Here is a 26,937-nt window from a genome sequence, read left to right on the forward strand (position 1 = left end):
TACTATCTCGGGTCTTTTTGAATGATTGAAGGAGGAAGAGGATTTGTAAACAGTTTGCAGCATAATCATGGAGTCTTTATCTAGGCATTTCTATAATTTAATAATAATAATTTTATATCAGATTGTGGTTTGGGGTTTGGGCAGATTTTCTATTTGTTTTTGTTTTCAAGAACATTGCCTTTATATGTAAATTATGTATTTTGCAGAAATTTAATGGTGTGTTGTTAATTTTCATGCATCATAATTATTTAATATTATTCCATATGTTAATAGTTCTGCATTATGTTATGAAAAATACATGCATATTTTTAAAAATAAAGCATGACCAGTTTGTAGTAATTAGAGCATGAATTGGAATTCTTTTAAAACATTTTAAAAAACAAATGGTGTCATAATAAACTCACTAGCATTAGAAGAGGTTTAATTTTTTAATGGACTGAATGCTGCATGTTCACTGTATGGTGATGCCCTACTGCCCAGTAAAATTGCAGTCCAAGCATCCGGAATCAAAGTTTTTATTGGCATTGCCAGCCAAAAGGCAAACTTGATGTTACTTAATTTTTGACAAATTAAGAAAATAATTTTTTCCTCTCTTTGTTTTTTCTTACTCTAGGCTTAAAACAAATAAACAATATTGTTTTAAAAGCATGACTTATTGAAAAGCACACCTTGAACGAGGACTTGTTCATTTAATTGAAGTGATTGATTTGCCAGGCTTTGTACTGATGTGTACAAATTAATCTTTTTTTATTCACCGTACAAGCCTTGTGATCAAATAATACTGTTTTCCTCAAGATAACAGTATTCATTTTGTAATTAATTTGCACAGGGTGTTTTCTAATAATCTCTGTATTTAGATTGTGCCTCTTCTTTTGTAACTACATTTTGTATTTCCAGTGCATTCAATTTGTATGTGTTGTTTATACAGAAGAAGCAATAAAAAAAAAAAAGTAAAGAAGGGCAGGAAAAATGGGATTAAGAACAATTTTGAAGTTGTATGCAGAGCACTTCAAGGGAAAAAAGAAGAAAGGCACATCAGGGTATAAGCAGTAGTAGGTAGATTCATTTTACTCATCTCCTAGCATATGCAAAAAATAACAAGAGTCCAACAAGACAAAATGCTGGTACTAGCTATGCACACTTTTTATCTTTCATTATTAATACTGTATGAACAGATTCCAAGTAAAGTATAATGTAGCAATATAAAAAGGGAATTATACATGTAATAGAAAAATCTCAAGCACGTTAATAATTTGCATGAATAGCAATTTAACATTTAAAACCAAAGAGGGCATTAAACAGGGATTAGGAGAACATGACGGAAGTTTTGGAAGGCTCTCTGGTGCGTGAAGTTTAGACTTGGCAAAAATTAAAATCTTTAATTTCCTATCTAAAAGTGTAAAACCACCATCACAGTTTTAGAATGAAATTATGAAATCTTTTGAAGACGATTACCTAGTGAGTGGGGTGAAAAGTGTCAATCTCAGTGCCAGTATGTACCCACTAGAACAAGTGGTTTGTTCACCAGTCACTTGCTTACCTTCTCAAAGGTACAATGTTAAAGGTACAATGTTTTTTTTTCCTCTGCCTGATAGGGCTTTGAAATGATACCAAATAATACATAAGTGGTTTCATTCCAGTAGCCTACTTAGGGATTATTTGGGCTTTCAGTACACTGAAGGGATGTTGCTATTTCCTAAAAAGCATTTAAATGTATGTTACAGTAAAAGATCATTACCGAAGTTGAAATTGGGGCTTTATTATTTGGCCAGTTTCTCATGTAAGTGACATAAACAGTTAAGTTACAACAAAAGTGTAATTTGAGTTAATTGTGTTTCAGGTCTCTGAACAAAATGAATTTCATTAGAAGTCTTTCTGCTTTCTGTCTGAGGAAAAGCAAGATGCAACAGAGGCACCAAAGTAGTAGACGACCAGCTGTTCCACTTGGGTCACGAATTTTAACTGATCCTTCTAAGGTTTTTGAGCATAACATGTGGTGAGGTGTTTCTTCAAAGCTGATTTTCATATATTTTTGCGTGTTATTTACTATGATGACTAAGGGTGTGTGTATATGTAACAATGGACTGCCAGAATAGGGGTTGAAAGGAAGCTCTAGAGGGAACTTGAGACTGTCCTAAGTAACCTGGCAGTTAAGATTTATCAGGGATCTGTGTGAAAAGCTGCTGAACAAGTAGTGGAAAAAAAGGCAGAATATTTGATACATCAATAATAAGTTAGGAGACAGAAAGTGGGTAAGTAGTCCATGTTGTAATGGCACAAAGCTACAAGTTAGGTAAAATATTGCATACAGGATAGCACTGCATTCTAAAATTGACACCGTTTCAAAAAGAGAATGTAAATCATTTGTATTCTAAATGTGTACTGAAGATATTACAGATAGTTAAGTAGAGTTTTCTATACAGTGCACAATTGTAAAAAATTAATCTTAACATAAATAAGTGATAAAAAAGCAGAGAAAGCAATAACATGTTAGGGTTAATGTTAAATGTTAACATGTAATACGTTAACAAGAATAAGGATTGCTCCAATTTGTAGCAGTACATATCCATTTCTGAAAGAGATTTTTGTGATTAATGGGGGCTCAGAAAAGACTGAGCATGCCAGTCAACACAGTGGGGAAACTTAGATTGAAAAGGCTTGGATTTTTCGAGATAAATGGAAAAACATAACTGATGGAGGAAGAATGAGGACAGAAGAATATCTATCTAGAAAGTAAAAGTAAAAAAGTAAAATATCTACCCAAGATACTTGTAAGACCAGAAATTTTTATTCCTGTAGTGCAAAACTGAACAACTAGAAATATTTGATGAAAAGTGAGGGATTTAGAAGCTATTCAAGAACTTATTTTCTACATAATTTTAAAATAGAGTTTTGAACTCTGCCATGCACCATTTTTGAGAGCAAGGATTTAGCAAAATTAGAAAAATGACTGGATGGGGCTCATGATTACCTATGGGTAATATAACATAGGAGAAACAGATGGCAAGTTTCAGGGCTTAAGTTTACTTTGTAAAAGTAGTGTGCAGTTCTTATACCTTTGTCAGAGGTGTCCCTGCAGGCAACTGCCAGAGAAGTTATTGGACAGCCTGTTGTTCTGAAATGAAGTTTCCAGCTTGCTAGGTTTTTAAAGTGTATATATATATTTTTTTTTTTAAGAAGTCCATTTTATTTGTTAATGGGTCCATTTTAGTTTTTAATGTAAATTATTTTAAGTTTCTCTAGTAAAATTCTGAGTAATTAAAAGGTCTCTAGGTGAGAAGGTGTCACAGGAGATTGTCTGAACTAGTATTTTCATTACACTTTTTAGTCTCTCAATTTGAATTTAATTCATTAGGTAAGATATGCAAATAGGTCTGTCACCTACTGTTTTCTAAATTAGATGTCCCTAAGCCATGGTCCCCAACATGTCTCAAGGCCAGATCTGGACTTCTCTATACTTCTGGAAGTTCCTTGGTCAAGGAGGCTTTTTTTTTTTTAAGAGTATAAAGTTTATTTCCGTGTTTCATGAATCTGTATGCAGTGAAGTTGTTAAACATTTTCCAAACTTGGTACTGCTTGGTAGAAAAATCCTTTACTTACATGAGTACTGATTCAATTGTAGGCTATATAGTCTAGGTAGGAAAAAGTATTAAGAAGAAGGCTATGCCTATCCTTTTCTGCAACACTGTACTTCAACAAAACTCAGTTTTGTTTCATTTTTAAAATATCCTTCCCCATAACTGATAATGTGTAACTTTGGTCTTTCATACTATCATTCAGTGGTAGTCTTAATAGAGTGATCAAGCTATAATCCTTGGATCTGAAACTGGCTGAATCAGCAGGGTTCTCACTAGGGAGATAAAGGAGATCAGGATGAGTGGTGGTTGAGCTAAATAGATCATGCAGTGTGAGCATCAGATACATCTGCCCTAGCATTGATGTATGCATATTTATGTCCTTTTGTTTCCCACTCATAATCTTTGGTACTTCATGAAGTGGCATCCTTCTTTTTGCCTGTGTGTGAATTGGGAGGGAGCCAAGAGCTGCTGCCATTGCTGCTAGGAATGCTAAGCAAATTAAATTTGGGAATTAATGCTTTAGATATTTGCTGTGGTGCTTTTCTGTCATTCCAAGAGAGAAGAAATGAATGATGCCAAGTATTGGAACAGAAAATATCTGCTTCTGTTCAAGTTAGTAATTGGCATAGTTTTCACGTTTTAGTTTTCTGAAATAATTGAAAGCCGTATTAGCAAACAAGTTAAGGGAAAAGGGGTGAGTTGAATAAGCTGAACTGAAAGTAGGATTGCTTGATGTCATGTCAGGCCTACTCATGTTAATGGTTCCTGGTGTGGTTAAAATGGAAAGCTTGCTTTGCTGTTGTCAATGTTCAGCTTAAAACATTTCTGCATTTAAACATTCGATACTTGGAATTCTGTATCTGTGTTCCTGGCAACTTGTATTGCTGAAGCCCCTGCCTTATTTGAAGCATGCAAACTATGTAAATAGTTAGCATAAGAACAATGCTATATCCTCTCTTGCAGATTTTGATCAAGAAATGCTACTGCAGTACTATTGTTTGGAGTCTTCCATGTAGAAATTTCTAGGAAAGGGCATAAAGATCTTTCTTCAGCTTTATAAATTTCCAAGGATGGACAAAAGGAAAAAAAATTGTTTATGGAGGACTTTAGGCACATCTAGTATTGTGTGCAGAGCTCTTAAGGGGACTGACAGATGTTGGTGGATTAAATCCACACAGAAATAGATTAAAATTTATTGGCTATAGCATGTATCAAAGTAAGTCATACAGTTAGCCCTTCTGGCAGATAGTGTTGCCATCTGAATAGTCCTTGGCTTCAGCTTGCTGGAATAGGAAAGGTCAAAAACAGTGAGGGAAGCAAGTCTTTCCAAGAGGATGGCTGCCTAGTAATACTTTGGTCTTTCAGTTTTATTCTACTCCAGTTTGTCTGTCAGAGCCTTGACACTGCACAGGAACATTTGGTATATGAACAAATACAGGAAGGGGAGAGGCAACCTGCTGGGGACAATAATGAGAAATATTTCAGTAGAGATGCGGAAATCAAGTCAGAGGCAAGCAGACAAATACATACCAATTAGTCTCCCACAATTAACAAAGAGGAACTGTGAAGGTCTAAGAATTAAATTACCTATGTCACCAAGCATGGAACAGGAAGATGCTGGTTAGCTTTTAGGGACAATTAACTGTTTTCAAGTTGATACCTTGTTCCTTTTCCCATAATATCCAATGGAATTTTAGTCATAGGCTTTCAGTTAATGGGTATCAGTAGAATTAGGATCAAACATATTACTTGAATTATATTGTCTAATTTAATCTGGTTTCTAAAACGGTTTAGACTGGACAATTTGGAAGAGCACTTGATTTGTTTTTAAAAGCTACCAGCAGCACATTTATGGATGCTTCTTATTGTAGTCAGATCCAAACACAAATCTGCAGGGAAGGCAGTTTAGTCATCAGGGTTAGATTTTGGCTTGGTTCTGTGACCATTTAATAGATTAATATAACAATTAGTGAACCACTTCACACAAATATAGATAGTACAGACCCTGGAACCACTGCAGCGCTGCTTGCCTTTTCTTAGGAATGTCTCATTCTTTTTTTTTTAATTTTTTTTTTGTCTCAGTTCCCTAAATAAGTAAAATTCTCTTCATCAATTTCACCTGTTCCACTTAAATAGGTGGATTATGCTTCTGGTTTCAGGAATAGCTAATTCCTTTGCTGAGTGGCCTCTGTTCCTCATTATAAACATCAGTAATATGAGAAGTTTCTTTCATCAGGGTGTTTGTTGATAGGTCTATTTATCCAGCTGAACACAGTTCTAATGGGACACTCAAAATATGTACCTAAAAACACACTCAATTTGCAAGATGTATGTTAATCTTATTATTAAGAAAAAAATGCATACTACTTCAGTGTCTTGGCAGTTGTAAGATTTTCCTAATAATTTCATGTTGAGTTTTACTTAATTAGTAATTAATTTTTATCTTTCATACACTGAAACTTAGTTTTAAACCGTCAGTGTCCTCCTGGTCATTGTCTTGTATTCAAAAAGAAAATGTATTTGAATCAGTTTAGCTACTTTGTGACTGTTTTCCCTAGGAAAAAAACTTTATGGAAAATCCTATTCAAAGGGTAGTTTTTCAACTGGCTTTTGCAGGGACCACATGCAGTGGTCACAAGAAGAAGAGGAGAGCGCCAAGGAGAAAGCAGCAGAAAACTCACTTGTGAAAGTCCAGTTGGAAATCCAAGGTAACAAATTATTAATGGCTTAAAATTTCCTGTTTCAGTGAAATTTATTAAAGTATTTAAAGATACTTTAAAATCCAGGAATACTTTTTATTTCTGCATTCTCTTGTCTAAATTTGTTGGATTTTTTTTTTATTTTTTTTATTATTATTACCTCAAAAGTTTGTCTCAAAGTATTTTTCTAGTACAGTTACTTATTTGAGCAATTCACTATTGGGAAGGGAGGGGGCTGTAGGCTCTATGTAAAACAAGTAGATCAATATAGTGCAGTTGTAAGTTCTGGTTCCTTTTGCACTTCTTCAGAATAAAATGCCTACTACCCAGGACTGTTACTTCATCAAAGGGAGTGAATTTGCAGCCAGCTACGGTGCTGGGGGTGAAAGTTCCCATGTGCAGTATTAAAATACTTTTTAATGATTTGTGTTGTGTTTAGAGAGCTAGTGTTTGTATGTTGCACCATATTTCAGTTCAGTGCCATGAAAGTTGCACTGGTCCCAGCTGGTCCCAGCTTGCTGCCTTGGCCAGGCTGAACTGGGAATGCTACAGGAATCCAGTGTGTTCACTTGGTGTGGAAGGTGTTTTAGTACATCATGCAGAGTCTGCTCTGTAAATGATTAAGGAATGTCATGCATGTCTTCAGAGAGGAAACTGAATCTCCATTTCTGAGGTATGGTTATATCTCTGGGTTCAAACTGGCAAACTAGTCCCTAGGGTAAATTATAAGGTGGTTATGTATGGTAAAGCTGGCATATTAACTTGATAGTAGCATTGGATTTTTAATTTGCTCCTTTTTTAGAAATATATTATGAAAACAATTACTTGGATATCCTGGGCCTCTATTTACTTAGTATGTTTTGAGCATGTCAAATTAAATACTGCCATTTTGATCATGTGCTCAGTTTCATTGATGTAACTAGGGCATATGTTGGGGTTTATTTGAATCACCTGTGAATGTGTCTTGAACTGTGTGCTCTTCCTCACTTTGAATGCTCTGGGATTGTCATCCTGCCCTTCTCTGTTACCTATCACATTTTTTATCTGAGTACAGGAATTCAATGTTTGCTTTTTAAAAATGACATCCAATATGTGGCTTGTATACAAAGTTGAAAAAGAGATCATAATTGAAAAGTAAGCTATGTAACCATGTGGCTTTCATCCTTCATCTGCAATGATTTAGAATTTAGTTTATGCTGGTGAGAAATGGAATAATCAGGTGTTTCTTTATTACCAAGAATCTAAGGATATTTCCTATCAATGCCTCTCTGTTCAGAACTCAAATAGGTGAGCATTGCTGGTAGTGTTTCTTCAGAAAGCTTCACCTTCATTCTTTGAAGGGAAGAACATTTTAGCCTCTTTGTGTAAACAATGAACTAGACTGAAGGTAACAAGCAGGTTATTTTGGAGCCTCAGAAACAACAGTAAGGGGAAAAAAGACAATACAGATTTCACCAGTACTATTGTATCACTAAAATAGAATTGCTCTGGTGACCCTTGTTAAACTGAATGAGCTCATACTACCTTCAGGGATTTGATTACTTATGAGCATGTCCTTTAATGTCTATTAGCAGTGTCCATGCCATTCTCAAGCATGTTTGCTAGTGTATGAAAGATTCTTCTAAGGAGAGAAATCAGGTGACTAAGTAAGGGATTTTTTTTTTCTTGAGCGGTTATGCTTATTAGTTTTGTAATTTTTACATGCTTAGGAAAATTTAGTAGTTAGGCTACTTAAATATACAAGATGAAACAAAAATTTAATAATGATAACAATAATGATAGTGATAATTAGGATGATAATAATAATAATAATATTATGCATGTGTGGTTATTACACACTGGTGCAGGAGTGACCAGTTAAAGAATGGAAAGTCTAGTGGTCTTCATTTGAACATATGTAATACCATACTAATAAAATTTCATAGTCTGACTTTAGTCATTGCTTTCATTTAATTCTGAAATCTGGAAAACTGGATTGGAATTTAAGTACAAGTGTTATCCACAGACTAATGAAAAAGTAGTGACCATAACAAGGGATTATAATGATTTAAGAACCTTTTGAGTAGAAGGCTGCTTTTTTTATACTGAAGCTGAGCAATCTATGAGTGTGCAGTTGATACTCTTGCAGTCTGGTATATGTGACCTCAATCATCTCTGCATGTACATTATAAAACAAGTCTCTACAATTATTCTGCATGGCTAGGTCTTGCCCTTTAGTAATACAATTGGGTATATTAAATGTTAAATTTTGAAAAAATGATGCAGATTTCTAGGACAAGGCATTCTGCCACCTCCTTGCCACTTCCCACTGCCTGTCTGTGACTCTAATGATTATTCTCAGCTTTATTTATCTATGAAAAGCTGTAGCAATTTAGGAAATAATATGTTAGATATTAAAGTGAGAGTAGCAGGAGAAATGCACCATAAATGTACTCTGTGCATTTATATTAAAAGAACAATGGGTCAGTGTAGGTGAGTAGGGACAAAATAAAAAAGGCAACACCTAACATCACGTACACTTAGCAAGAGACATCAAGGGTAACAAGAAACAGTTCTGTAAATGCTTTGAGAATGAGGGGGTGGGGAACAAGAAAAAGATTTGGTTTGGTATTTAGGAGGGATAAGGAAGGGAAAACTATTAACAAAAGAGACATTGAAAAAGCTGTAATTCTTATCTTTTTATCAGCCTTCCTTTGAAAGGGTTAGCTGCAGTCCAGTGGCCAGCACAATTAGTGCTGATGAGAAGGAGAAAAGATCTTGTTCTCATACTGAAAAGAACAGGTTACAAAGTACATCCATAGAGTACATGGATGACTGGAAAAGCAGAAAAGAGCATATTTGCTTTTTTAACAAGGGAGGTGGGAAAGAGAAGAGTCAGAGAATTAGTTTCAATTCCTGGAAAAATACTGGAAGAGATAATCCAGAGCTTGCAGACACTGGGTTTGGAAGAACAAGGACATGAATACTGGCCAACAAATATTTTTCAATAATAAATCATGTAAAATCGAGCTAATTTCCTTCTTGGAGAAGGTTACAAACCCTGGGGATAAGGAAAAAACAGCAGACATCATGAAATTTATCCTTAGTAAGGCTTCTGACTTGCTTTACTTGACATTTTCATAAGCAAGTTAGGCAAGTGAGAGCTGATGAAACTGCTGTTGGGTGAATGATGCCTAGAGAGATCCTCTCAGAGTAAAAGGCTGTGCTGGGCAGAAAAGTTTTTTGTTCAGTGTCAAGTTATACTTGGTGTTTTTATTAGTGATCCCAGGAAATGGGGGACTTGAAGATGATTTAAGTGAAGAGATGTTTCAAGTATGGTGAAGAGCAAGATTAGAATTCAGAAAGATCTGGACAAGTAATATGAAAAAATGGTCTTAAAGATACAATTCTGCTAGAAGTGCATGCAGAATACTTTGCTTCAAAATAATTCCTTGAAAAAAATACTGGGCTCTGGAACAATTGGCTAGGTAGTCATTTTGCAGAAGATCTGAGGGTTGTGGTGAATCACTAGCTGAATCAGCAGTGTCATACTGTTACAAAATGGCAAGCTGGGAGTTATAAACAGGATTACAGCCTGTAAGCCTCATAAAATATTCCTTTTGCTCTGCATTGATAATGCCTTTACCAGAATACAGTACCAAAAAGTAGTAAATCAATTGTAGAGGATCTAGCGAAGAAAAATGAAAATTATCAGAACTCTCAAATCATGACTTCCATGGGAAAAAGAAAAGTTAGGTTTAGACAACCTAGAAAAGAGATTGTTTATGGGAGACGTAATAAAAGATTTCAAATAAGTAAATAGGTGTAGCAAAGAGAAGAGAGTAATCTTTGCTTTATCTGCTTGGTTAATGGGGCAAGAATTACTGGACTTAAATTACAGTAAGAAAATCTCAGGTTAAGTAATGGAAAATGTTTCTAACTGTACAGATGATGAAAGATTAATATATTACTGAAGAAAGTTGTCAAGCCTATATGTGGTGTTTTAAGAATAAGTTGCACAGATCTCTGTGGAGAAGAAGGGTATGAATTTCCTGACTGGATGAAATCCCTTTTAGTTCTAATCTTTGACATTGTAACACTGATTTAGAATGTTTTGTGAATTAAAAGTTAATGAAAAAGTGTACTGTAAGACTCTGAAGTGTTTTGCAAGTAAGAAAACTAGTATGTTGCTTCTGATTGTACTGTTCTTTTCTGTCAAAACTGTATTGTTAAATGTTTAAGAGTGAATTACTGTCCATAGGCTATGCAGTAGCCTCCAGTTCATGGAATATATTTCTAATTGATGGATTTTTTGGCAATGACCAGCTGCAAACAAATTTACTATTGTTCATGGAGTTTCAGAAATCATGACATTAAATTCAATTTAGTATTTCTTAAATAAGAAAAACATGGAGAACATTTAATTGAAAAAGTGCATTGCTTTTATAATTTGAGACATGAAAGCTTGTCTAAGAAACTTATGATTGCATATTTTGGTAATGTTCTATGATGTCACTACATTAAAAAGAAAAGAATAAAAGATGGTGCAGAAAGCCTGTCTGTCCCATTTTAAGTGACATAAAATCTAATTAACCCCTCATGTGAATTACTTTGAGCAGAGATTAAGGTAAGACCCAAAATCCATATGTTTTTATTTAAATGTGTATAGTGTGTAAAACTACAGATATTTAAACTATAAATTTAGAGTCCAAATTCCAAATTTACTTTACAGTACTTTGCAGCTAAGCTCATGTTCACTAAGTTCTCATTTTCTTTTAATTTCAGATAAATATGAGAGAGAAGCCAGTAGATACTGGAATGAATTTTACAAGACTCATAAAAATAACTTTTTCAAGGATCGCAATTGGCTGTTTCTGGAGTTTCCAGAAATTCTTCCAGAAAAAAGGAGAGAAGAGTTGAAAACACAAGAAAGATCTTCAGAACACACAAAAATAAATAGTACCAACAGCTTTTCATGCAAAAATGAAGTGTTTGAGATGAAAAATTATGGAGGTGGTTCTACTTCTGTACAAGGATATGTATATAATAAAAAACAAGCAAAATCTCCTACTGACAATCCTCAGGGTAAAAACTGTGGAGAAGAACTTGGCGGGCTAGGATCCTTCCCTGGTTGTGATGCTACTTACAGGATTTTAGAGGTAATATACTGCAAATGTCCTACCCATCCATGTAATTGCTCAGAAGTTTAATAACAACATTTAGAAAGTATCAAGAAAGAAGACATTTAAGATTCAACTTACTACCTTCATTTATGGCAAAAACTTTCAGAAAAATCTACGATCAGGGATTTGTTTTCCCTTTGAAGTTTCTTTGAACTCAGAATTTAGCTAGCTTGTCAGACTTCATTTTCACTGAAAATTTGGTTTCTAGTTTCCTAAGGAGGATTCTGTCTTAAAGTGCAAGTACTTGATACATTCTTGGCAAGTGGTGATAATGGACAAGGGTATTGCATTTAGCTATGCAGTTTGGGAAGTGGATTCTCTCTTAACTTTAGAAAGATACTGAGGAGAAACATGATCACAGAAGTAATTAGAGAATTGTGGTATGAGCTGTTTGTACTTCTTCTTTCCAACATACCTTAACTAACTGAAGTAAAAAATTTTAAAAATACCAGGTTTTATTTGCTCATTTATTTTAACTTTTTGTTTCTTCTCTGATTTTAGGTTGGTTGTGGTGCTGGAAACAGTGTCTTTCCTATTTTGAAAGTTCTATGGTATGTAGTGTTGGATTTTCAACTATGAAAAGCTCTGTTTTCATCTTCTTCGTTTATTTCAAATGCTGGTACTAGACCAGTGCTGTAGGAAGTGTTGAGTGGACTGTTTTACAGCCCTTGAATTTTCATTGCTTGCAGACACAGCTCATGTTGGTTGCACCAGTACAAGATAGTCCTCATACTGGTCGGTCAGTCTTGGTCTTGGGGGAACCATATTTGCTGACAAGGTTTGTCTACAGGTGCATCCCAACTGTTTTCTTGTAGCTAATCTCAGGCAGGTGAAATATTCTTTTGTCTAGTATGTCACCATAAGGCTACCAGATATATCTGCAAAAGGACAAATTCAGAGACAGTAGATAATGGCATGTAATCTACTGGTAAGAGGCTGTACTATTTCTGAATTTGGCTGGTATACTTTATCATATTCCTTCAGGTTTTAGTGTCAAGGAAGGCACAAGTCCTGTATTGCATTGCTTAATTCCCCGAAACATCTTAATCCACTTTGGTTCTGGTTCTAGGAAAAGCTGTTACAACAGCCTGCCTTCTCTTCCATGTAGGCAGAAAGGTTTTCTTGGAAAGACTGTGTATGTTTCAAGGTTTGAAATAGGTTTCTTTTTATTCATGCCATCCAGAGCATGAGTGCTGCAGAGTTCATTATTCTATAAAGGAATTCTGATTGCTAGCATCCCCATTATAGAAAAAAAAGCTCCATTTTGCAGATATTGGAACAGAGAGCAGGAATTTAGTGATGCACCAGGGTCTTACATGAATCCTATTAGTTTTAGCAATGCATCTTCATCCCACAGCAAATGCTTTGCTTTAGACAGCATGTAAGGAAAGGGCAGCCCTGTTTCATATGACAAAATTTGGAAGATAACACTATATAGGCAAGAGATACCATGTAGCTGTGTTAAAAAGATGAGACAAACTGTTGTTTTTTTTCTCACAGGAGGCATTAGTCATAGGTTGGCATTTCTGAAGTGAAAATCCACTTCTTAGGTATTTTAACTGAAGATCTCCATTCTTATGCAAATCTTTCAGTCAGTCACATTGGTTGGTACACTGAAGAACTCACGTTTGACATGTATATGACCTGATGGAAACATATAGTTTAGCAGGCCTGGCTTTATAGTTTGGTTTTACTTTGAATTTAATAATATAAAAATTGCTTTTTGTATGCGTATAAAAAGAAGCCAGCATGAAGTATGAGTGTTCCCTGGCTACAAAAATTTTCCACTTAGATTTGTGGAACATAAATTTTAAACACCTTCCCATTCCCCTCCTTAAAATTCAAGTTACAATACAATACAATGCATTATGAAATCACAATCCAGATAAAGCTTTGCCTTTGTTTTAAGTTGCCTTTCTACATAGCTCCTTTTCTGCTCTAAAGTTGAAATAACATCCTAACAAGTCAATTAGGAAATCAGCTTAACCTTTCCCAAGGGACTGGCTGGGTCCAACGCCTGGCTGCTTGTCCTCATCCATGGTAAATATCTAAACTTAACTCTTATGGTGGGCACAGAGCTGAGATTTTGCTCAGCAGCAAGAATGGAATATATTTTGGTTCACAAGGAAACCCTGTTGACCCCTCAGAGAGATGTCACTAACTCAGTTCTCTGTATTGTGAGATCTTATAGGCACTGCCAGAGCTTGATTCCCTTTCTAAAGAAACCATCTGTCCAAAATATCAAATATTTTTGAGAGATTCGTTGATCATGAGTTCACCATGAGGTCATTCCTCAGTAGGTTTTGAGGGGCTTGCTTAATTTCTCATAAATGAATTTTTTGGACATGAAAAAAACTTCTCCCTTGAGTTACTAGCATCTGCTGAATGGTATGAGGAAATTTGCACCTGGTGTAGTCTTGGATGGGAAAGGAAGGGAAAACAGCGCTACAGGAAATTCTTATTCATCTTGGGTTACAAAACAAAGGGAATAAGGGAGTGAAACAACCATTTCTGCTTAATCTAATCAAAAGCATAGTGAGGTGGTACATGGGAATCCAAATATCCGCAGAACTGTGGATGACTTTTGTAACACCCCACCCCTACCCAAATCATGTTGCTAATTAAACTCCACACATGAGCTAATGATAAAAACTTAATGCAGTGCTTCAGTAAGAAAGCATGACCTATTAATGTACATTTATATAATACAACACCAGGACATTGTCATCAATTCTGACAGCCCTCTGTGACCCTCTTTCTTTTCCTTTTCACTTCCTGCCTGACAAGGCTATCATTCTGCTTTTTATACTAACTGCCTGTTGGTGTTCTTGTGAATTTATCTGCCCTATTGGTTCATTACAACCTATGTGGCTTTCCATGTGCTAGACATTAATAAGGCATGCTTGATCAAACCTGTGGAGAACCCCAAAGGGCCCTCTGTAGTTCCATGAACACTGATGTAGACTTTCATCTTTTACATTAATAATTTTTTTACTGATGTTGCTTTTGTTTTCCTAGCAAAACACCTGGAACCTTTCTATACTGTTGTGATTTTGCTTCAGGAGCAGTGGAGCTGGTAAAGGTAATTCATATGCTCACTTTAGAGTACCTTATAAGCTTGTAATTCAGGAGGCTGCCAGGAAGCCCTCTTCATGAAAAATAATGTGATGGCTTTGACAACTTCTAACTGAAGTTTTCAGTATTCCAAAGAACAAAGTCTTACTCTGTGCAGAGAGGAATGAATACCATCAGTGAGCTTGCTTCTCAGCTTGAGTAAGATACCAGACAGAATAGGCTTTTATATGAGATGTTTTACAATGCTGAATAATTGAAGAAAAAAGGTTTCTTGAGTCACAGTACACGTATTAACTACTACTGTTCTCTCTGTGCCTCTTTTCGTCTTTTTCCTGACAGTCACATTCGTCCTACAATTCAGCCTGGTGTTCTGCCTTTGTTCATGATGTGTGTGATGATGCTTTACCCTATCCTTTTCCAGATGAGATCTTGGATGTCGTTCTCCTTGTCTTTGTGCTCTCTACTATTCATCCTGACAGGTAAATGAAGACTAGAGGGCATAGCAAATGGGTTAAATCTCTTTCATCAGCGGAGGTTTTCAAGAATAGCAAAAGATGATAAATCTTTAATTTATTATTTAGTAAGCTATGATATATATAAAACAAGGTGTTTTAAATGCTGTGTTCCATTTTCAAGCTTCAAGAGGAAAGCTGGTCAGGCTAATTCATTAGGGAGCTTCCTGTCTCTGTCAAAATAGAAGGGGTATGTTGTAACTAAATACATCCCTATTAAAAGTGACAGTAATTCAAGAAATAACAATCCAAAATGCTAGTCTACTGGAAAGAAATAATTTTTAGTGATCAAAACCAAAAATTAATGATTTAACACCCTAAAATATGTTGATAAGGACTTAGATTACTGATTTAGCCACACACAAGTGCTTGCATACAGGCCTTTAAAACCAAAATTGTTCCAGAATTTTTGGAACTTGTTTGTATTAAGAAAACTTGATCTAATTTTCAGACATAGTGCTATGTTGAGTGCTCTTAGCCTTGTTACTAATGCTTCTCAGTGTCTAATGAACCAAACTTTATATTTGTTAAGGTTGACTGATTGTGAAAATGCCCTTTTTTTTAATGGGAAAAATTCAGAAGAGAGCATATAAGTTAAACTGCTTTGACCCTTCCTTAAGCAATATGAAGGGAATGCTCTATGTGTGGTGATACATTTATTACTTTAAGAATGTAATTAAAATGGGCTTGAGAAACAGAACAGTATTTGCCTAAGTCTGAGAACTGTTTCCCTTCCTAAGTTATTAATGATTAGTTTTACAGAAAAATCTTTCCTATATAGGATGTTGCTCCTTCCTGTTTGCTCAGAGACAAGCAGATGAGTCATGCAAAGCCTGGGTCCAGATTTAGAAAAAAACAATTCAAGCAGGAGTTGTCAGATCTCTGTAACTGTGGTGACGCTGTCAGGAAGAAGTTGTACAGTGGAGAAGATGCATTCATTCAGTCACTTTGCCTGGAGAAGCAGTAATCAAATGTTCTGTCAGAATTTCTGTGGAATTTTCCCTACTAGTCATTTGAGAATATGTTTGGGTTTTGTTTGGGTTTTTGTGGTTTTTGGTTTTGTTTGGGGTTCTTTTGTGGGTTGTTTTTGGTTTTTTGATTTCTCCCCATGTCAGCGTGTGAAGGCTGATGTGGATGCTTTTGTGTCTATGTGTATGTATAAACAAAAATAAAAATTTCCATGTAATTATCTGTTCTGTAAGACCCACTTCTCAAAAATTTATTTGTCATTACTGTCACGTTGTAGAATTAAAATGTCTGCATAAAGGAAAATGTAATCCAGATCCATCTTGCTCAGGGCACATTTTTTCTGGAAACTTTGAAAGTGGGAAATTAGGAAGAAAACCAACAGAGTGATGATGCAGAAATTGGGTATTATGGAGACCCAGAAAATATACATGAGTGACACGTTTGTATTCAGGACAGTTTTCACTTGTGATTTCTCTTTGGTTTTATTGTGTTTAGTTTTTTATAATTGTTACTCCTGTACCCCATTTTAAACACACTTCAGTTGTGCTAGAAATCTCTTTGAAATCTGGTTAGAGAATTTGAAAGGTATTAAACTTTCTTCTAGATAAGTAATTCATGTGCTGTAGTCCTATGGGATGAGATTTCTTACTTTGTGTGCATTTACATTTTCTTTATGTGCACAAAATGTATGTATTCTTTCTATAGGCAAAGTCTGTAATTCTGGGAGCATCTCCATGTCTTGGGCAGCCTCCTCTTCTTAGGTGGGGCTGTCTTTTCTGCCTGTGGCACTGTGGTTGGTTGCCTGTGTTAAGTAGGAGCAAAGAGGTTACAACTTTTAAAGGACTTGGCTTCCTCTGAGGGAATTCTGTGGGTTTGTTTTTTTTTTTCTTGTTTGTCTGGAGAAATGATACCATTTTATACTGAACTATCTCCTAATTCTGTCCCTTAAAAATCAAGGCAAGATCAAGGCAAAAATCAAGGTGCATGAGAACCAAGTTGAATCTTGACATTCTTGGGGCAAGGGGTTAAGGCCACCTGAGCGAGTGGGTTGATGTAAGGATGTTCTGTTATTACACAGTAATGGTATGCTGATTTTGTATAGTTAAGGAGGATTTGGTTTTCTTTAGCTCTTTTCAGATACAGCACTCTGCCTTTCCATTTATTTGGCATTCAGTCTGGCTCCACATCTTCTACATGATTTGTCTACTTCCTTGTGGGAGGAAGGGTTGAATTAGGCAAGTTGACTTTTCTGCTTTGCAGCCTGCCATGTGCAGACTGCCTTTTGATGTCTTTCATGAATGTGGCCCAAGTCCTTCAGTTTGCTCTGAAAGGGTGAGGCAAACCCCACCCCGTTATTCATTAGTAGCATATATTGCCAGGTAATGCAAACATATTTATAAGAAGCTCTGAGGTAAGCTTAAAAAGTGAGAATGAAGATGCTCTGGCCTAGTGAAGAGTAAAAAGTACTCTGTATAGGATTATTCCTATCATACATGCAGCATGCTGGTGTAATCTTTATAAGGAAGAGCTGATGTAAGATACCTCCAAGAGTCACAAACTTGTAAGCATTTTGGATAATGCAGACTTTCCTCCTCTACCTAGTAATATCCAGTTGGAGTTGTGCCAGATTCCTCTCCTGAGGTACTGTTCAGATTCTTTGCATCCTCAGCCATCAGGTGTGGAGATACTGATTCTGTGTGTATGATCAGTACCTCCATAAAGCCATGGAGGCAGCTTTCACTTGCCTTTCCAGGCCCTTGGCTTTGCTATGTACAGCAAGAAGGTTCAGTCTAGCTCACATGTACACATAGCTTACTCTTCTCTCATTGTTTATCATATATCTGCATTTCCCATATGACCCATATACTAAAACCCCATTCTATTTAACCACTGAAATTCTGTTGAAATGAGGGAAAAGGACTAATTTTCTTTTTCTGGTTTGTGTTCTCAGTTCCTTTTAAATTTTTGGTTTAGAAGCTTTTTTGTCAAGAGTTCTTCCTGCTTGCTGCTGCCTGACCTTTTACAGTAAATATAGACATATCTTCTCATTTTAATTTCAGAAATCTATATATATTCCAGGCACCAAAAAACCCCTTCAAATATGATTGCAAACTTCACCAGTATATCTATTTTCTTAGGATGCAAGGGGTCGTAAATAGGTTGGCTAAACTACTGAAACCTGGAGGAATGTTGTTATTTCGAGACTATGGAAGATACGATACAACTCAACTTCGTTTTAAAAAAGGTAATTTTTGAGTGCTTTTGTAGTTTACTGTTTGTTTTAACTTTCTGGAAAAAAATCATGTGTCTTTTCTCATTACCACTTTAATTTCTTAGGTCATTGCTTGTCTGAAAATTTTTATGTACGAGGAGATGGAACCAGAGTGTATTTCTTTACCAAAGGTATGAAATGGCATAGTTTTATAGAAAGGGTTAAGTGTCTCTCTAGATGATTTTGGTTATAAATCTCATCTTAAAACAGAAATGTAAATAAAGTATCATTAGTGCTTTTTTTTTTTTCTTTTCTTTTTTCCCAAAGCCAAAAGCTAACTGTTATAAGAAAACAATTCCCTTTATGTGTACACTTGTTGCATCCAGAGTTCTGCAAGACTGATATTTCAGACATCACTGGAAATTCTTTGTCTAAGCATATTGTGTCCAATGATATGCTCTAATTCAGTTGTTGAAATATATGCTTGATTTATTTATTGAAATTGTGAAAAATGTGTGTAGAAGAACAGTTGGTGCTCTGATAATCTTTTTCTTCTGTGTTAGTGAATAGTGAAGCAATAGAGATAGATCAGGATTTATCCCAGCTTGAGTAATTTTAAAAATGAGAATGAGGGTCTGGGTCATGTATGAGAAATCACTTGAATTCAAAGAGCCTTCTCATTTTTTTAAATGTATTGCTTTTCACTTATTCATGTCAAAGAGGCTAAAAGTTTTCCAGTGGTGACTGACAAGAAGGAGACAATGACATTGGCATAAATGTGTGGCTTGTAATTTGACAGTGAAATAGCTTCATCTTTATAATATCTGAACAGTGACTAAATGGCATGCATTTGTTTTCAAGCCTGGACCCTCTAAACAAGGGAATCTGTGAATGCCATAAGTAATATTCAGTGTGATTTGGGCCTCAACATAATATTTTTTACTATAATATAAAAACAAGAGCTGTGAAAATTAATTTTGAGCAAAAGACTTCTTAAGGGCAGTTTCCTTGATCTTTTAAATTACAAAACAGATTTAGATTATTTTTCGTTGAACTGCAAGTTCATATTTACTACATTCTCAAAATGCTTTTTTTTTTTTTTTTTAATTGCAATGATTCTTCATATGAGAAAATAGATGAGGTATGGAACATGTTCAACTTGGCTGGATTAACTGAAGTACAGAATTTAGTTGATCGGCGATTACAAGTAAACAGGAAGAAAAAAGTGAAAATGCATCGAGTTTGGATACAAAGCAAGTTCCAAAAACCATTGCTGCTACCTCTGAATAATACTGAAGAAGGTACTGAAAGGCACCCGTAATAGATAATTGTGCCAGGAACTCCAGAAACTGAAGCAAATTTGAGTACGTATCTTTGCTATAGTCTTGTGTTAGCCACTGAAAGGAAGAAATATATCAAACTGAAAACCTTTCTCTGATTTTCTTTTTAAATGTCTGTGTGAAAATGATCTGAAAAAAAAAACAACAAAAAAGCAGCATTTCCAACTTGTGCTTTATAAACAATAAATGCACATTAATCTAGCCATAACTTTGACTAGGCATTATTTTACTCCCTTGAATATGAATGGTCAGTAAACCTAAACATGTATCTTGGTCCTGTTGAAATTTACAACATGTAAAAAGTTTTGGACTGAAGCATACCTGTTTCAAAGATATAGAGAAATAGAGTATCTGTTCTTGCTATCACTACAAGCTGTGCTGTGTTAATAATGAAGACATCATCTCTGTCTTGGTTTGCATATAAGTTATAATTTCATACTAACTACATGTGATATGCATAGATATCAGGTTACTCACTGATTGGTGTCTTCCACTGTAACTGACTTATTCCTCTAAAATCTCCATTTTCCAACTACACGTTAAGCAGAAACGTGCCAAACTGAAATGTAACAACATGGTGACACATACATTATATTTAAAGTTCTGTTGAGAGCTAAACATCATGTAGAAAAGAATTATCAAAATGGCAAAACAGGGATGAAACCAATTTTCTTGATAAATACAAACATCATTTTTATGGGATGTCAGAGGCACTAAAGAGAGGAGCAAAACGAGTAGTTCAGAGTATATTCTATTTGTTTTGTTATGGTGTAATGTCACCAGATTAAATGGGATCTGCATGGCTGTAGAGGTATTTTGTTGTTTACAGAGAGAAGTTGTTTCTTTAGGGCTTGAGTCTTAGAAAAATGACTGGTTTTGTATTGATTCTGTGAAGACACTGTAAAGGGACAGGACTACACTACTATGCCAAGTGCTCTGAAGAAGAAAACCAAACCACTATTTTCAGATGCAGTCTATGATACAGAGGCTGCTGAGATAGCATTCAAAGATGTCCCTTCTGCTCTTTAAATGTAATTTTACAATCTCTCAGCCAAAAGGAGGGGAGAGGGCCAGAAACAGGTGAATGAATAAAATAAATCTCTTAATGCAACAAGGATGTAGAATTCATGTAATCTATAACATACATGCAGTTTTGAGTGCTATTAATATGGTGACATTCTCAAAGTCTCTTGTTTTAGTGTGAAGGATGCACAGCTGAAACACCCCCTCCCCTTTTTATTTTTTTCCCAAGTTGTTAGCTGGTAAGCCAACTAGAACTGATTGAAATTTAGATGCTAAGTATCCTCCTCCTCTTTGACAAGATGAAGGGACCTACTTAACATCAATAAGTCTAGATCTGTTTCAAGAATGAGATCTAATAAGGGGTCTTTGAAGGTAGGATCTGATCCCACATTTCTGGTGTATTTTCAGTTCCCACTAGGGTAAGATACTGTTTTATGTCTATCAATTAATTGGCTTAGGAAGCTTGGGTTAGCAATGGCATTGTTGAAACCTGCAGTAAAACCTGTGGTTTAAACCAAAGGTTAGAATATAGCTGTATTTCTTCCAGCCCTAGGCCTTAAGACACTGCAGCGTCTGCATGAGGAATGTCAATAAATATCTATGTATATTTTATTTAAGTTGCTACCCTTTGCATAGTTCTTAGTCTACTATAAAGCATGTTCAGTTGTAGAATTTTCCAGGGGGGTTATGGTGATGATAAGCTCTTGAGCATCATGCAGTCTTATTCATGTGTAGATTTTTCCATATGTAGAGACTAATAATATGTTTGCTTTGGCTCTGATACATACATGTTGGTTCTGGCAAGATTTTAATATGCTAAGTTGTTAGTTTAATGAAAATGTGACATCAGAAGAAATCAAACCTTGAATTTTCATATGGCCTTGAGCAAAATTGGCTGTTTCTCTTCTACACCTTTCAGCTCAAGTGTTGGCCTCCTCTTTCAGAGTAATGGTGCCTGTTTCAGAAGTAATAAGATCAAGTTAGTGTAGAATACCCAGTGTAAAGTGAACAGGAACTCGTCTGAACAATTCTAAGATTGATGGAAGGGGAAATGGAAAAAGACATTGCTCCCAATATGAACTTTTGAATCCGAGTAGGACTTTATTTTGGCTTTGTGACATTGCAGTTTTCAGAAAACTTAATCAAGGACATGTTTTAAAAATATTTTCGGATTATTTGTGTTAGTTTGGAAAACTAATATTACAAAATTGGCAAAAAAATGGCAAGTAGAACTACTGAAATAGAAGAAAGGAAAGATGCACAGACTAGAAAATGCATTTTAAACGCATTTTTAATAAATAGCTTATTGTCAATTTCTAAGGGAAAGAAAAACTAAGGTATTGCAAACAATGTGTCCAGTATAGGAAAATATTGTAATTTGAATTTTTCAAATCTGACATTAGTTCTTTTACCAGGTATGTACCTAAAATATTTAATGATATAAATTTATAGAAATCTACATTACAAAAATAGTAAACATTGTGATTTTTAACTGCTCAAAAGCTGAACACTTTTTTTCTTGATTCAGCATGACTTTCTATTCTGTAAAGCAGACTTGGATAAAAATGGCAATTAGAAAAAAAAATTGGGTTAGAATTAGGCTTTGGCTTCATTGGTTTTGGCTTGCTTTATCACTAGTGTGATCTTTTTTTCCCCATCTCCGTTGGTGTAGCATTATATTTATGTATAGGGATACATGAGAATAGGACTTACTGGTTTACACCTTGCTTAGTTTGTAATCAAGTACGAGGCAGCTATAAAATAAATAAACTGACCAACTTCTTTTCTACACTAATTCTGAAGGATCTAGTAAATAGCAGTTAGCTCATGTAAAAAATGTTGTGTTTTTTTTCCAGCAAAACCAAGGCAAGTGCTGTGCCACTGAACCTGAAGAGGACAACCAAAATTCAGGGTGGATGGGAAGACAGCAGGAATTCCTGTTACACTGGGAAAAAGTTTCTTGTATTGAGAACTCCTGTGTTTCTGTTTTGTCTTTTGCTTGTGACTGGTCTAATCTGCAGATTCTCCTCTTTAATAATGACTACAAATTTGTAACCAACCATCCTGAAATTTATATTAAACACCAGTGGAAATCACTTAGTTTTGCTGCTTCATTTTGATTTGTGATGTGATCTTCATTCACTATTTGGGTGTGCTCTTTGATGTGTTGACATATGCCTCATTTCCCCTTTCTCCTGATACATAGTAGACAATTAAGGCGTTTCCGCAGGAGTTTCCACATATGCAGACATTTGCAGTCATGTTTGCTGGCTGGGTTATTTCTAGGATCGAAGCAAGATTTTTATTTCCTTCTGTACAGAACAGATTGCTTTTTCTTTTTGTGTGAATGCAATGAATCGTATAGATGCTAAATTAATAGTGGTATATTGGCTGTATTTTTTTATGATTTTACGTAAAATATTCCTTAGGGTGTGCTGTTGTAATGGCAGTGATAAAAGTAGACAGTTCCTAAATAAAGCATTTCTTCTTCATAATGGATGGTTGAATAACCTCAGAAATAAACCATATATGTTTAGTATAAAAATATTAAGCATTGTAATTCTTAGTACAGGACACTTCTCTGTATCTGTAAACTTCTCTCCATGTTTGGAACAAAAGTTGGACATGAGGGAGGTTTGGGGGTTTTTTAATGTCAGTTATGTGCCAGTTACCCTTGTCTTTAGAGTAAGCCAGAAATTAGACAAGTTGAATTGTGCTAAATGCCAGTACAGTCAGCATATACTCAGTAACAACTCCATGGGTTGCTGTGGGCACCCTTATCAGGTTCTTTGCCTGCTGGTCCAGGTATATAGGTCATGCCTGGAGTCAGCTTTGAGCTGAGAAGGGAACTTCCCTGCCCAGTCACCATCCTCCCCCCTTTGCTAGTACCAAGCAACTAAAAGAAGAACTTGCCTGACTGCGGAGCAAGAGCCAAACAGGCAGGATGGGATAAAGATAAAGATGCAACTTAAATGCAGAAAAGAGAAGGAATGAATGTTTCCCCTGGGAAATGGGGTAAGAAGGACACCTGGATGGACTGAAAGCGAGAAGAATGAGATGCAGAATGGAACAAGAAACTGGGAATATAACACCATGGACATCATACTGGCAGATGAGTAACAAGAAGCAATGTGGCAGGGTGGCAATGTTTGGCCTAGGAATGAGTGAAATGGAAGCAACAAGGAGAAAAAGGGACTGCTCTGTCATAGAAATAGGTGAAACCTGGGTAAAAAAGAAATTGGGGTAAAGATTGGAGGAAGAAAGAATGATCTTCAAAGTGTGTTTTTCCCAAGTGATACTGTATTTTCACATCTTAGTGGAATATGATAGGCTTTGACTTTCATCCATATGTGCACAATGTATTTCAGTTTCTTACAAAGATGGAATGTTTAATTTGTTGTGGTTTATGTGTACTAAGCATGTGTTTGCAACAGTACAGGAAAGTTTACCATACACCTGCTTTTCCTTTTTCCTCAGGGAAAAAAGTTTTTACCTTCTTTCAGGTAGAACTCAACAGTGACAGAAGCTATACTACTAGCATTCCGTGGAGCAAATACAAAAGAATAACAGAAGTGTCTGCATCCTGATTGTATTCAGTCAAGGTAAGACAATTAAATTTACTCCACATGTTCTGATGCAAACCCATTTAAATCAAGACCATATTTCCAGATTATCACCTAGAAGTGCCTTTCCAATCTCAGTTTCTCTTGCACTTGCATCTGTTCAATAGAATTTAAATGATTTTGTATAAACCACAAATGCAACTTAAAAGGAAAATAGAATAATCTTTAGGCTTTAGCTTGGATCACAGCAGCTTAGGGAAGGACTGTGTTTATTATTTAAAACATGGCTGCAGAAACCTAGAGGCTGAAAATTTAGGTAATTTGAGGTATAATGTACATCATTAAGAATATTAATCCAAATATCTGTGTTATGAAGCTCCATATACTTAATGTTAGCCAAAGGTATCTTGTCAGTTGTTACTGTGAAAAAGGAGTTAGCAACATGAAAGTCCCATTTCAGGGGATGTTTTATTGCTCAGGTGACAGTTTTGAAGGGAACATGAAAGTTCAAGAAAGCAAGTGAGTTAGTTTAATGATATCTAAAATCCACTAATGACATACAGTTTAATAAATGCTCAAAGAATAATCTGAGTATATGAACATTGATACTAACTGAAATTTTAAGTTCATTAAAAACACATACTGGAGTATGCTTGCTCGTTCTAGAAACGACCAAAATATTAAAATTTATAAATACTGTGTAAGAATAGAATGCTGTATAGTTATTAATGTGATGTAAAAATAGAATGCTATATAGCTACTGCATTCACAAGTCTTCTCTGTAGTGCTTCCTGTTCAGCTAGGAAAATGATGCAGTAGAAAGAGATGATGAAAATTTCTAGAGACATTAAAATCTTCCTCTGAAGGCAGGTCAGGGAAATACAGACAATGTGAGGATGGCATATAACATTATGTTTTAATATCTAGAAGCTCTAGCTTATCCCTTTGCATGATGGAAAAAGCAAGGTGAATTAGTGAAGTTGGCAGGCAACAAACCTACATGGATAAATACATCTAGTGTGCCTTGTAAAAGCACACGGCATCACAGTGTTCACAAGACTAAAAGTTATCAAAAATGGATTATAATAGATTTTTCCATTTTTGTGAAAAGGAAAAATCTGCATATTTACTGCTTAAGATTTTTACTGTTTAAGATGCTTACTGTTTAACAATCCTACAACCTTTCTCATTACCTTTTGTGCGATCTAAAGTTCCTCAGCAGTAGAGTTGAAGAATAAACCTGAATACAAAATGGATGTAGTAGGCACAGTTTACTGAATTAGGAAAACATAGAGAGGGAAAAAAATAAAAAAAGAGGACATACTAATTGGCATGACAACGTGTAGTCCTGTAGCAAGCATACAGCAGTTAGTATTTTATATAGAGTGACAAATTCAGTACAGTGCCTGAGAGAGACATCAGTCTTGCCACACTTCCCTGTCACTCACTTGTATACTACTGTAAATTGGCATTTGAAAAAGCCAAAAGCCAAAGAATAAAAGTAATTGGTTTGCTAAAAGAGCATACAATTGATTAATTATGCTTGGGTTGGACTGGCTGTATTGGAGGGTTTCATTGCAGGGCCAACATTCATTTTATTCTTCCTTTAGTGTCAGGCACACTCTAGCCTCCATTTCCTCCCAAATAACAAGTGCTCTTTAAATGGAGGAGCTGCGTTTTTGAACTTGAATAAAAGGGTTGTTGTGCAGCACAGGATTTAGCAGATGGGCTCAGATAATCGGAACCTACCAGTACTCTTCTATTCTACGCTAGGAAAAGCTTTGCCATTTTTAGTGGTTCTGTTTGCTGCATACACTGTTGAGCACAGCAGTCAGATGTCATTCTGAGGAATCGGGCAGCTCAGTTTGCAATGACATTGATTACGCTCAAGAGTGAGAGGATGAGAAAGAGTGGTGGGTGGAGAAGTGAAAAGACGGTGTGAGGCACTTCAAGGGGGAGGTTTGCACTCCAGCACTTGCACGTGGGTGACAATCCCTCTGAGAAACAGTTTTTACTCTGAAGTGGAGCAGAGTTGAATCTTCCACGCATGTTTAATCTCCATCCCTGCAAGCTACCAGTACAGCCTGTAGTTAAATGTACATTTACTTTAAATGAAGAGAAAATAACAGTAGCAAGAAGCTGCATCTTTAGAACGGAGCTGTGATTTCACAGAGAGAGATACTGGCATTTTAATCCTTGGCATAAATGGGTGTAATTCTTAGTAAGAATGCTAAGTCTGTTTACACAAGGGGCTGAGCTAAACCCAGAGATGACACACAGTGCTGTTCAAAATCCATCATTTAATCCTTTTTAAATTTTTGTGATCTAACAACCCAAGATGTTTGTGTTAATAAAAGATGGTGTGACAAAGCTGTGATTGTCACTGAGCATGACTTGCTTTGAGACAAAAATTATGACAAACACACTCATAATTTTATTTTAGATAAACATTTCATCTTGTTATTCAAGAGCAAATTTTAGTGAGTAGAATAAACACTTGGTGATAGTTACCAAACTGCGAAACACGGTCTATTTTTTTAAAGTGGAAACAATAGCTGCTACATTATACAAAGAGAGAAGAACAAATCACACAAGCAAAAAGTCCACATTTTATTTTACTGAAGTTTGCAAGGAATCAATGTAATCAACAGAAACCTTGGTTTAATTTCTTCTGATTTTGTATGTATTCATTTTAATAACAATTGAAAGCAGGTAAAAAGGGAAACTGCATCGTACACAATGCCAAGCATGGAAGTATTATTATATCACTTTGCATATTTAAAAGACTACTAAACCACACTCTT

The 26,937-nt window shown here is 35.6% G+C and overlaps 1 protein-coding gene across 8 annotated transcripts in view; it reads left to right on the forward strand.

Annotated features, from left to right (window-relative positions):
* The window catches only part of METTL8 (methyltransferase 8, tRNA N3-cytidine), an 83,530-nt gene extending 59,433 nt beyond the window's left edge, over nt 1–24,097 (forward strand). For 4 of the 8 annotated variants that reach the window (XM_071747370.1, XM_071747371.1, XM_071747369.1 and 1 more), the window contains 10 exons: nt 1,841–1,996; nt 6,195–6,286; nt 11,042–11,415; nt 11,941–11,990; nt 14,458–14,521; nt 14,854–14,993; nt 18,134–18,240; nt 18,333–18,398; nt 19,344–19,571; nt 22,427–22,666. In XM_071747370.1, the coding sequence (XP_071603471.1) occupies nt 1,854–1,996; nt 6,195–6,286; nt 11,042–11,415; nt 11,941–11,990; nt 14,458–14,521; nt 14,854–14,993; nt 18,134–18,240; nt 18,333–18,398; nt 19,344–19,528 (1,221 nt within the window). In that variant the 5' untranslated portion in view covers nt 1,841–1,853 and the 3' untranslated portion in view covers nt 19,529–19,571; nt 22,427–22,666. Of the gene's footprint in view, nt 1–1,840; nt 1,997–6,136; nt 6,287–11,041; nt 11,416–11,940; nt 11,991–14,457; nt 14,522–14,853; nt 14,994–15,807; nt 16,228–18,133; nt 18,241–18,332; nt 18,399–19,343; nt 19,572–22,426; nt 22,667–24,073 lie in introns of those variants that run through there. The other 4 variants (XM_071747373.1, XM_071747368.1, XM_071747372.1 and 1 more) reach the window with 4 other exon arrangements.
* Nucleotides 24,098–26,937: the final 2,840 nt, after the last annotated feature.

The sequence above is a fragment of the Heliangelus exortis genome, chromosome 6, assembly GCF_036169615.1.
Source record: "Heliangelus exortis chromosome 6, bHelExo1.hap1, whole genome shotgun sequence".
Taxonomy (NCBI): Eukaryota; Metazoa; Chordata; class Aves; order Apodiformes; family Trochilidae; genus Heliangelus; species Heliangelus exortis.